Source organism: Tenebrio molitor, chromosome 3 (genome assembly GCF_963966145.1).
Source record: "Tenebrio molitor chromosome 3, icTenMoli1.1, whole genome shotgun sequence".
Classification (NCBI taxonomy): Eukaryota; Metazoa; Arthropoda; class Insecta; order Coleoptera; family Tenebrionidae; genus Tenebrio; species Tenebrio molitor.
In genome coordinates, this window is record NC_091048.1 from 21,414,750 (window position 1) to 21,426,056 (window position 11,307).

At 35.4% G+C, this 11,307-nt stretch overlaps 1 protein-coding gene across 3 annotated transcripts; it reads right to left on the bottom strand.

Moving 5' to 3' along the window:
• LOC138125295 (probable RNA methyltransferase Y17G7B.18) lies at nt 1-11,109 on the bottom strand. Of its 3 annotated transcripts, none has more exons than XM_069040541.1 (6): nt 10,960-11,109; nt 1,394-2,229; nt 1,055-1,338; nt 942-997; nt 667-885; nt 1-607 (listed from the first exon to the last, which is right to left on the bottom strand). In XM_069040541.1, the coding sequence occupies exons 2-6, from the start codon at nt 2,221-2,223 to the stop codon at nt 122-124; spliced, it is 1,875 nt and encodes a 624-aa protein (XP_068896642.1). In that variant the 5' UTR covers nt 2,224-2,229; nt 10,960-11,109; the 3' UTR covers nt 1-121. The 3 variants fall into 3 exon arrangements, with proteins under 3 accessions (XP_068896642.1, XP_068896641.1, XP_068896640.1); XM_069040540.1 differs by having other exon boundaries at nt 1,052-1,338; XM_069040539.1 differs by having other exon boundaries at nt 942-1,338.
• Between the last annotated feature and the right edge of the window lie 198 nt (nt 11,110-11,307).

Genomic DNA, 11,307 nt, shown 5'->3' on the forward strand with positions numbered 1-11,307 from the left:
TCATCTTAAAGAAATTTAATACTTGCATATACATATTTACAGAAGCCAAACAAACGAATTTTTAAAAAAAATCAACGATTTGTACAAAATGAAGTACGAAAAACTCAAATACTGAACAAATTTAAGTATTATCTCCCGAAATGTTTTCCAAACCGTTTTCTTGTTCACTTTGATTATCACATGACTTTTCTTCATCACCCGACTTCACTTTGTTCAAATCATCAGCTATTGCGTTATTAACTTCGAAATTATCGTCAGCGCTGCCGCAGTATCTGTTCAGAATATTCGTGTAATAAATATGTTCGGACTTCTCGATCGGCGGCTGAACGTGAGATTCGTATTTGTCAGTCTTCATTATCCTTTGATAGAGAGAATCATCGTAAACGGGATTGTTTGGTGTGATGTTGTTTGGTGTTGCTTCGATTCTTTCACTGGGAAACATCGTGCTCTTCGTGAAGATCTGGATGGGCCTTCGGAAACCCTTCGCGTGGTGGTGGGGATATCCTAGAATCTCGCTTTTGGCAAACCCTACGACGGACGACAGGAGGTATTCGGTGAACTTTTCCGGAAAGAACTCGATCGAATTGTAATTCTTGAAGATCGTCTCCTGTAATGCAATAACGCCGTTGAAAACTGCGCACTCGTCCGTGCTTGCATATCACTTACCGTCAATTTTCTCTTGGATTTGTAACTTGCCCAGTTTTGCGGCTCCAGGATAAGTTTTCCGCCCGGCCTCAGCTGGGCGTACATTCTTCTGAAAGCTTGTTTTATACCCGGGTCCCCCCAATTCAAATGTATCCACTTAGTGATACTCAGACACAAAATCACGTCGAATTGTGGCTGTTCTAGAGCTAAAAGAGCGTCATCGTCCAGGACATAATTACACTAAAATAAACCAGCGATTAGAAAATTGTTTTATAGGGAAGGAAGTGGAGAATTACAGTCTTGAAGACGACGTTTTTGGGAAAATCGCGTCCGCTTTGCGCATCATTAAAGCCTGGAATGTCAATGGATCCATATAATATTGGCATAGAAATAGGGAAAAACTCACTACTTTTCTTTTTTGGTACTTCACCCCCGTCACCCTCATTAGGTTTCGGCGAATCTGAATTAATAACGTAATGTCTAACGTTCTTTCTTGCTATTGCTATCAGTTTCGGATCTATGTCTATGCCTGTCACATTCTTAGCACCGAAATCTCGCGCCACGGAAAGCGTTACGTGGCCTATGTTACACCCTATATCTAATATATCTTTCCCCTCGAACAAGTCGCGGTGGTGGAAAAACACCTTAAGTCTGTGATCGATCTCGTTGTGAGGATTCCTATAGCCGTAATACCTGAAAACTGCCATTATAGATTTCCAAACACATACGCACGAACACAACTAACTACCTGTTGTAGTTCCCGTACTGGAACTGTCGGTTCTTCTCCTTGAACTGTGGCATGTCTTCGACTGTCGCCTTGTTGTGTCGGGGCTTGCTGTTTTTCGCGTTGGAACGCTTCACCCAAGCTCCGGGCTGGGGCACCACAGGACTGACGATCTTGTCCATGGCGTATTTGAACTTTTTCGCAGCAGAACTACCGTGGTCTTCAAGTTTTCGCTTGGTTTTGTCCTTCTTCGGGGACAATTCGAGGGTGAGATCTTTGCAGACTTTCGGACACTCCACTTCGTCGGGAATTTTCGCCGAATCTGTCGAGGTTTCGGGTGTTTTCGCTTCCGAATTACCACTGATGTCGATAACGGAGGTTTCTAGGTTCGCCGAAATCGTCCGTCTTTTCTTCAGGCGCTTTTTCCTTCCTTTCTTCAACGGCGAGTAGAGTTGCTGCTCGTACTCGGCGTCGTCGGCGCAACCTATCAAATTTAACGGGTCATTGATGTTCGGTGGGATGATCACCTCGATTTGACCCTTCCTCCTGGGTGGAGTCGGTATGGGCGACGATTTGGGGGTGATTGCGTTCATCGCTCTGTTTATCTCCTCGTCCTGGAGGCTGTTCAAATTCAGAGGGTCGTTTATGTTACCCCCTAGTAGAAATTTCGTTGGTGGTACCGGTTTCATGTCCATCATTATGCCACAACCGGAAAAACTCTTCGATCTTTTCCGACCCGAACGGTCATGTTTAGATTTCCGTTTCGAGTTGGTGTTGTTGTTTGTGTTTTTGAGGTGAGTCTTGTAGTTCTGGGGCTTCGACGGCGGTTCTAGGACCACGCCGGTCGACGACATCTTCACCTAAACAACAATCGACAGTCAAACGTCTAACGTCCAAACAGTTTCGGTATCGAGAAAACGCATCCAAAGTTTTCTTATCGATTGTTCAACTCCATTAAAATGCACGTTATCTGCCCGCTATGAGTTACACATCCTAATCTAAAAAATATATTTGGGAATTTGTTTATGCCGTAAAAATGACATTCGTGTTATTTTGTGTACACGACACAGATAAATTTGGGCGGCGAAAGTTAACATCACAATGCACCGAGAACATTTAAAAAATTCATTTCGTCATTACCGAGGTACATGCAGTACCGGTAGAAATTACCTGCAGGCACCTACTCTATTCTTTACGCTGCCATGCCACATAAAAGACTACCTTGAACTTTTTTCGCATCATTTTGTTTGCCCATAAAAAATAGAAACTCGACTTATTTACTTATTAAATGTGTGTACTTTTGGTCAATATTTAGAATTTTGTTTACATTCAAGTACGACCGGTACCTGCGAGCGACTACTAATCAAAACATATAAAAAAAATTGCTTTAAATATGTTTCACTAAATATGTGCGTCTAGTGTAGGTCATGGTTAGTTAAACAGACAGTACTTGTCGCGCCTAATCGTTGAAGTGAAGAATCTGTTGGCAAATATCTGTAATAAAAAAAGTTTCCTTGCAGAAGCATCTTTTTAAGGAAAGACATCTTAAATCCTTCACTCGCATAATCGGCAAAATGACACTTGTTGATATTATCAGTATTCTGTTGTTGTTGATGTGAGATCCGATTAAAGAAATTTAATATTAACTGGGTTTCGGCTGAATAAACTTTCTAAAGTGTTGCCATTTTACAGGAGAACGAGACAACCTTAGGAATAGTTTATGATTTTTAAATAAGTGCTTATGATGGTTGTAAATTAACGGAGAAAGCTGTACCTACGAAACTAGTAAAAATAACTTTGTCATTAAATTTAACCGGAAAAATCAATTTTGTTTTTCGATCTTTTTACTGCGTTACCTAACCAGGATTAAAAAGTTGGAGGTTATTCAACAGGAATAGAGTCACGATGTTCCATTATGCTAACAAGCCTTGCTTGCGATTTGTTCTTGTTAAGAACCGAAGCAGTGATCCAGCAAAATGAACGGAGGCGTTAACATTAGAATAAGACAAATAAATATGTTAATATTATATTTGTATGACGATCTGGAATGATTGTTCGTAATTTTTCTTTGTGTAAGTATACCGAGTGATTGCGAGGAACAAATGAATCTTCCTTTCTTGCCACACGAATGTATTTACTCGTATATCGGGTGTTCATATAAATTTTTCCCCAAAGCTAGCGTTGAAGTCGATTGTGAACTTGTCCGTCTGCATAATAAAAACATAAACAACGCAAAAAATGAGGTCAGATTGAAACAGCTGATTGGTGATCCGTAATCCGTGGTGCGTTCACGACCGACTCTTCAACGCCAACTTTGAGGAGAAATTTAAATGAACACTCGATACATGACTCCAAAAATTAAAGATGAAAAAAAAATCTCATTCAACAATTATCTTGGTCCCAATTAAAATTCATGAAAGACCAAAATTTAAAGAAAAAGAAAATTTTGGGGTCATCAAAGTTTGCTTCTCAACTAGTTTAAAATCTATTTTTCATACAAACTAAAATTTTTCTGTTGGTTTTAAATTCGAGAATTAGGTTAGCAAAGTTATGGCATCATTAATCCCCGAAAGTCTCTTTGCTCCACAATATTTAAAGTTCACTTTATCCTTTAGTTCTGCTTGCAAGTAACAGAAACCTTGAATTTTTGATTGGAAAAACTTTTACATAGACTACGTCCACTGATAGAATGCATTTTTTTAAATATCCTTAGATAACAAAATCCCCAAACCATAACATTAAAATATTAAGAAATTATCATAGATTGTGTTGGTAATATCTTGAAGCATTCGCGCCACTGATTCTCATTGGTTGTTATGAAACCCACGCTAAAAATAAATTATATGACATTTCAAATTTGAAATTGTCAGTTCTGTCAATTGGTTTAAGCATTTAGATTTGCGATTTTTCATCTTTAGAGCTTTGTTTTGCGATCCTCTGGTTTTAAAAGTTATTCGTTTTGATCGTGTTGCTGTTTTGATTTTTTGTTGATTTTTTAAAATTTGTGAAGTGAGTGCGTGCCTCAAGAATCTAGCATTATGAACACTTTAAGTGACATGACAAACATCGAAAATAATACAGAGGTAATTTTTGTTCATGCATTAAATAGGAGTACATATTAAATAATCTCTTGCTTGTGTGTTTAGCCATTTCCGAAAAAAGCTGGCTATTTTAATTTCAATAGCCAGCTTTTTCGGAAATTCGAAAATGTATTGTGGGTTGCATTTTTTATTCCGTCGGGCACATTATCACTCGTGAAATACCCTGTATTAATAAAACCTAATATATTACTCCTACTGTACTGAAGTTTTCTTTCGTCTTTCCTAAGTGCAAACATGCAACACCTGCTCTTTCCATTTTTTTAAATTTCGCGCCTGATCTATTTGTTATAGCGTAAGTGAACATTTTTAGTAACATTTATGTCAAGCAATCTATGAGTGGACAGAGTTTACAAATAAATTTGTAAGATAAGATATTCCAACACATTAAGAAAATGTGTTCATTCTGATTTTTAGAAATGACTCCAATTTATATTTTTTATTATACCTGAATCATAATCCCTGTTTTTGACACTAAAATGCGTGCGAAAAAGGGCCTTTAAAACACTAAAGCTTTAAGGGTTGCTTAGGTAACAACAAATTCACCTACATTTTGAACAATGATAAATAAACATTTATACACAATTTATGATAGCAACGAAACAATAACAATTGACCATTTCTATATCAACGATTAATGACACAGATCACTTCGGAAAAGGTATTTCAATTTTTTTTTTGTTATAATTTTCAGATTTTAGTGCAGGTATAATAAAAAATAGCGTATGATATACGTTTATAAGGCTTCCTTATAAACTTGTATCATAATATACTATTACGTTTTACAATAGTATATTAAACTACGGGGTCATTATAAATTATTGTCTCATCGCAGTAGGCGTTGATGACGTGCTTGAATGTGCCGCAAGCTTTATAACACGAGTGAGACTAGCATCGCCGATAGGTAGCGCTGCTGGCGATAGTGTAAATTTGTCTATTAGTTTGTCTAACGTTGGGAAGCTAGCGGCACATCCACAATTTGTGTGAGTTTTCAACGCCAACTGCGATGGGACAATCATTTATAACGACCCTGTATAAGTGGATATTAAGGTCTTTAAAACACGCGCGATTTTTCGGGCACGACGGCGCAGCCGGAGTGTTCGAAATAGAGCATGTGTTTTAAAGACCAGTTATCCACGAATACTTGACGCTATTTTTTTATTGGTACACTTTAAAATCATAAATACTGGTACATATTAATATTACAAAAAATGGAAATAAGAACGTTAATACATTAGTGATGTGACATGAATATATCCTTCGTTGTCATGGAAAATGAAAAAAAAAAAAATTTGCAATCTGTCACTTAATCCCAACTGTATTATTCACATTCATTTAAAAGATTAGGGTTGTTGAATATTTGATTAAAGCTTTTGAAACATTTGTTAGTATATATAGTAGGTATGTATTTTATTTGACGTTACAAGGTACTCCTGTCAGATCAATCATTAAAAAGTTAACATTTAGGCTTCACGTTTCTCAGGTCCTCTCGGGTTGTTGATGTTGCCATGGAAACTTTAAAAAACGCCAGTTTTTGAAAGTTGGATTTATACACGCTGAGGCGTGCTTTAAATAAGCAAAATAGGTTACCGATATAAAAAACTTATAAAAATTAACGATACAAATTGGGCTTTAACAGATAATTTTAGTTTCGTAATAAGGCCTTGACTTAACGGGCATTAAATTTCTAAAAATTAAAATATTTAATACGCTTATCCGAAAGTGCTGTCATATTCATAAATTTGTCAAAACGACTGTGACCTAAAAATCATCAACTTCCTCGCATTTATTATTTGATAAGAAAACAGATTAAAGAGGTGTCACTTAATTACTGTTCTAAAATAATATGGTTCATATAAAAAATACACAATTCTTAAAGCCATAGTGCTGCGATAGAAAAAAAAGCACATAAACGGAAACAAAAAGGTTTAAATCAGTACCAGCTAACTGGGTTATTATAAGTACGCATTGTATGTATACGTGTTCTTGGTGACTACCATTAAAAATATAATTTACTAACAAGATAATTGCATAACTGTGATAGTTGACAAACACTAAAACAAATCTTGCGAGTAACGTCTTCTAGGGCAAACTCCTCCATCTCGCTTGAACACGAGAAAATGTACCGATTCAATCTCTTCGTTGTATTTATATTCCTCAACGTAGTGACCAAACAACACTAGCACGTTCCAATCAGAAATTTATACATGCATAGTACAGACGCTGAAAAATCATTAAATATCGGTCACATTTTAAGATAAATCTTCGAGACTTTAATTATTTCTAAATTATGTATAAATTCTTACAATTAGATGCGATAATAATGAAATTTTTTAATCGAAGACGACTCAGATTACGTCAAGGATCGACTTTCGACAATCTACAAGTTTTAATTTCATGATCAAAAGTTGTTCCATTGGATTAGTAAAAAACACCGAAGGGCATATTTTTTAAGTTTAAAAATTATCCATTTTTTCTTTTCTAAATTTCAGTGTCAATTTTTTTTTTTTTGTAAAACTGGCCAGTTTACTCTTAGATCCATAAACATTTTGGAGCTTACTTTTTCTACGATACAGGATGAGTAGACACTTATAAAGTATGACCAGCTTAAAAATATTTGTTTCTATACCTTGTACTGCCGTTATAACTTTTTATCTGCTCCGCCCACATAAATTGACCAATGAGAATCAAAACCGGATTCAATCTGTACAATTTTTCATCACATTTGCCACGTAAAAAAGTTAAGGTTAGAATTTTGCTGTCAAGTCCACAATTATTGTTTTAGGTTTTAAAAAATTAAATGTCATTAAGACAATTCGAATGTCAGAATTTTTTTTCTGTGTAAATCAGATCGTCTTAACAACCTATTTGATTGGTAACTAAGAAAATGTAATGGGCGGGGCAGATAAAATGTTACGTTGCCCTTAGTATACAGTTGGCTTCAAAAAAAAAAAAAACGGGAACTGAAATTTGACCTAATGTGAATTGGAAATTTAATTTGTCAATTTATGTCAATTTGTGTCTATTTGACAGTAGTATTTCTGACACATAAGTGCAGTTTTTTAACCTAAATTCTAAAAAGCCGTTTCAAGCTATAAAAAATTAATTAAACCTGACAGAACTTTTTCTGACAGTTCCCGTTTTTTTTTAAGCCAACCGTCCAATTTCATTTTTTTGGCTCTAAATTTTAGGTTAGCTGTCAACATGCTCCAATTAATCTACGCTTTAAAAAAGCACAACAATTGACGGTTTCCAACGCCTTCCTAGACCAGGATTTCATTTGAACGCGCGATACAAAGTGTCCATAATAGAACGTATATCAAGGAGTCATGTGGAATTCGAATTTATTTGATTTTTGCCGCTTTGTAGCATATTGTGGTACCAAATACATATAAAAACAGAGGTTATGTAAGTCCATTAATGACAGGTTTTTAATAAAGACTGTTGTAAGATGAAAACTAACTAGAATATAAAAAAAAACTGTAGAAAAACACAAAACAGCTAAGACATCGAACTCACAACTGACGCTAAGATTTAATAATTTTACATTTGACTGTTGACATCTGATTTTACGGCTTCAACGGCTCGCCATAGTTCGGCACAATAAAATTATAGAACCGCACAATTTCACAGGACTCTTAATACACGTTCTTTTATGGACACTTTGTACATAACGTATGTACAGTTGCGGAATTAAAATTTCTAGCAGTATTGTCATTTTCATACTGTAAACTCTAAAACAACCTTTACGCTAATATGTATAACCTCATTTTTTACTCTTGTCATATTTTGTTATTTTGATTTATTGATATTAATAAATAGTGATTTATAGCTTCATAACGGGTAGGCAGTCGGTGGAAGCGATGATTTAATTACACTCAGTGCAATTAACTCAAAACTCAAAATTCAAAAACTGACTGCGTGACCGACACAGAAAAGTTTAATTTTCGAATTTCAGTCATGATGACAGTAAAAGTGACAAAAAAATGCTGCCCGAAATTTTGAATCCGCGACTGTACATTTCTACCTAGTTTGAAAAAAATGTATTTATAAATAGCGTCAATTATCCAGCTGGGCGTAAGTTTTTATTCACCTTCAATATCACTAATAACGTTACAAAGAGTGGACCAAGTACGGAGCTCTGGGGAGCACCAGATACAAGTTAAATTTAATTTGATTTGTACCCTTCATATTATACTGATGTTTCTTTCCATATAAGCATGAATTCCATTGATTTTTTAAATACAGATACATATTATTACGATTCAACGTGTTAAAGCCCTTGAAAAAACCGTGTAAACTACATCAACTTGAATTTTATTCCGAAAATTATAATAGTTGAGCGTCACGAATCTCAAAATCGAAAAAATAGTGTAATGTAATCTCAAAGGATTTAGCAAAATTACAGAGAAGCAATACTGCTCTAAAATTTTCTAATGAATGTTTATTTCTATGCATGAATAATTGAATATTTCTGCATCTTAAGAAATCAAGAAAATGTAATCACTGGTTTAAAAAAATTAAGAAAAAAATATTGTTGTATTGTTTTCTACAATACTTTCGAATGTTCTACTGTGTTCGAAAATGTTTCTTAGTTTTTAGATGCAAGTGTTATTATTTTTTGTACCTACTAAATTTACATAAATGCATAAAAGTAATCAGTAAATAAATATGACAATACTATGCACTTAAGGAAAACTATGGTATTTTTGTAATCAGTTAACATTAACTTGGCATAAACAATGCAAAAATGTACATAAACAATCACTTTACAAAATCCTGTAACATTCTGTAACTTTTCGGACATTTAATGAGAAACATTTTAACAAACAAAAAAAAACACAATTTGTATTTAAAAAAAGATAAAAAAAATTCGTAATCCTCTAAATTCTTTTAAAATCAAATTGTTATCATTTGCCCAAGGGTAAGTTGAAAAATTCTACTAAAAAGAACTTCTCGAGATAAAAAATAGGTCAGGATAACGAATTTTACAGTGTTTACATTTCCTTTGTAACTGAACAGTGAAATTGCCCGTTAAAGGGCCCAACAAAAAACACGACTAATATTGTGAAGACAAACAAACAAACAAACCCGTCATAAATAATGAAATTACAATTCTATTTTTAACACAAAAACGGATTCATTTTCGGTGAATCGTATGAAAAATCTAACGCTGCCTGTGTCACAATCTCGATGACGTACCCAACTTGGGTACTTCAGAAAATCGAAATTGCGTAATTTGCTGAACTTAAATGTACAAATTTCAAAACTGGCTCAAAATGGGTGGCCGCAGTGAAAATAATTACCATTTTGATTTTATATGTCACGAATCGTCGATAGTTTAAATTGAATCGATCTATCCCGCACATATCAAATAATTATTAAGGTCACAATTGCATTTTTTAATGACACATGAAATTTTCACGATGGACCATTACGAAATAAGAAAAAAATTTAATACTATTGGTTTTGGTCACTTATCCGTAATTTCAGGACAGCATGTGTATAGGCGAGCAATAAAACGAGTTGGCTGTGGCACTTGCTGTCGATTCAACTGTCATAAAAATCAAAAATAACACATATTATGTTTACTGGTTTTAATAAATTCGTGGGGCAAACAAAGGGATTCAGTTTTATATAGCATATTACATATCATATTGTACAAAGAACGATTGTTAACTACTTCACGTACCACAACGAAAGTTCAATAAATAATTCTTATCCTATAAAAAAATTATCACTCACAGTCACAGGTAGGCTGTCTAACTTATCATGCATAAGTGTTTTTTAATGTTGCGATTGTTTTTTTTTTTTTGTATATGTACTTTAATGTTAAGACATGTTTAAGCATGACGATTTGGTATTTTCGATTTAAAGCGGCACCACAAAAAGAATAATACGTTTTGGAATCAACTTCAGGTGGTCGAACTGTTCGATTTGGTTAGCCGAAATTAGAAGTTTCGAGGCATGTGGGGATTGTCTGGGACGAAGAAACCGAAGGGGTTTTTAGAGCCGCATAATGATTAAAAAAGCTGTTAAAAGTGTTAATAAAACGCAGAGTTAAAAGATAATTTCGAATGTCCCCTGTAGGTAGTACGGTTAAATTTACTGCCGGAACGTTGCTGTAACGTAAAATAAACGTCCGGATTACGACAACGCGTTTATTTCAGATAAGACATAAAAAATAGTTTGAAAACGTGAATGCATTTTTCAACCCCGCATCGACCAAACATCCCCCGGCGGGGCAAACGCAGCCCCAAACTGCGTGGGGCGTGCGTGCCGGTTGGCAATTCATCACAAACGAGCGTGATTTTTTTCGAAAAACGAAATTTTTGCACCCCCCAAGTTGTGGTGTCTTCCCGCAAAAAAATATCAGCCGAGTAGTGCGCAGGCGCAGATCGCGGCAAACATGTATGCCACTGCGGAGATCGACGTTGGCTGTCGTTTTACTCGAAAAATCGCCACAAACAACATAAATGTCAAAAATTTTACCTTCAAAGCGACCGGCTTGGCTTCAAGTACGGTTTGATCACCTCCACTGGGCACTGTTCCCTTACGTTCCGCAGAAAAACGGGAGAAAAAGGGACTTCGGTTTGCAACGCACCGTCACAACGACTACAAATCGTTCTGCTTGTAAACTAGACTCCATTTTAATATCAGTGTCGGATTTGCACGAACGCTGACGATTATCGACGATCGAGGAGATTATTTTGTAACTCGTTGAAAAGTGTGGTGCGCTTAATTACATAATTTTGAGGCAATTGGGGAGGTAGGTAATGGGTAATTATTATTGGGTGATTGGTCTGCTAATGAGATTTACAAGTCGCTCCGATTAACTCG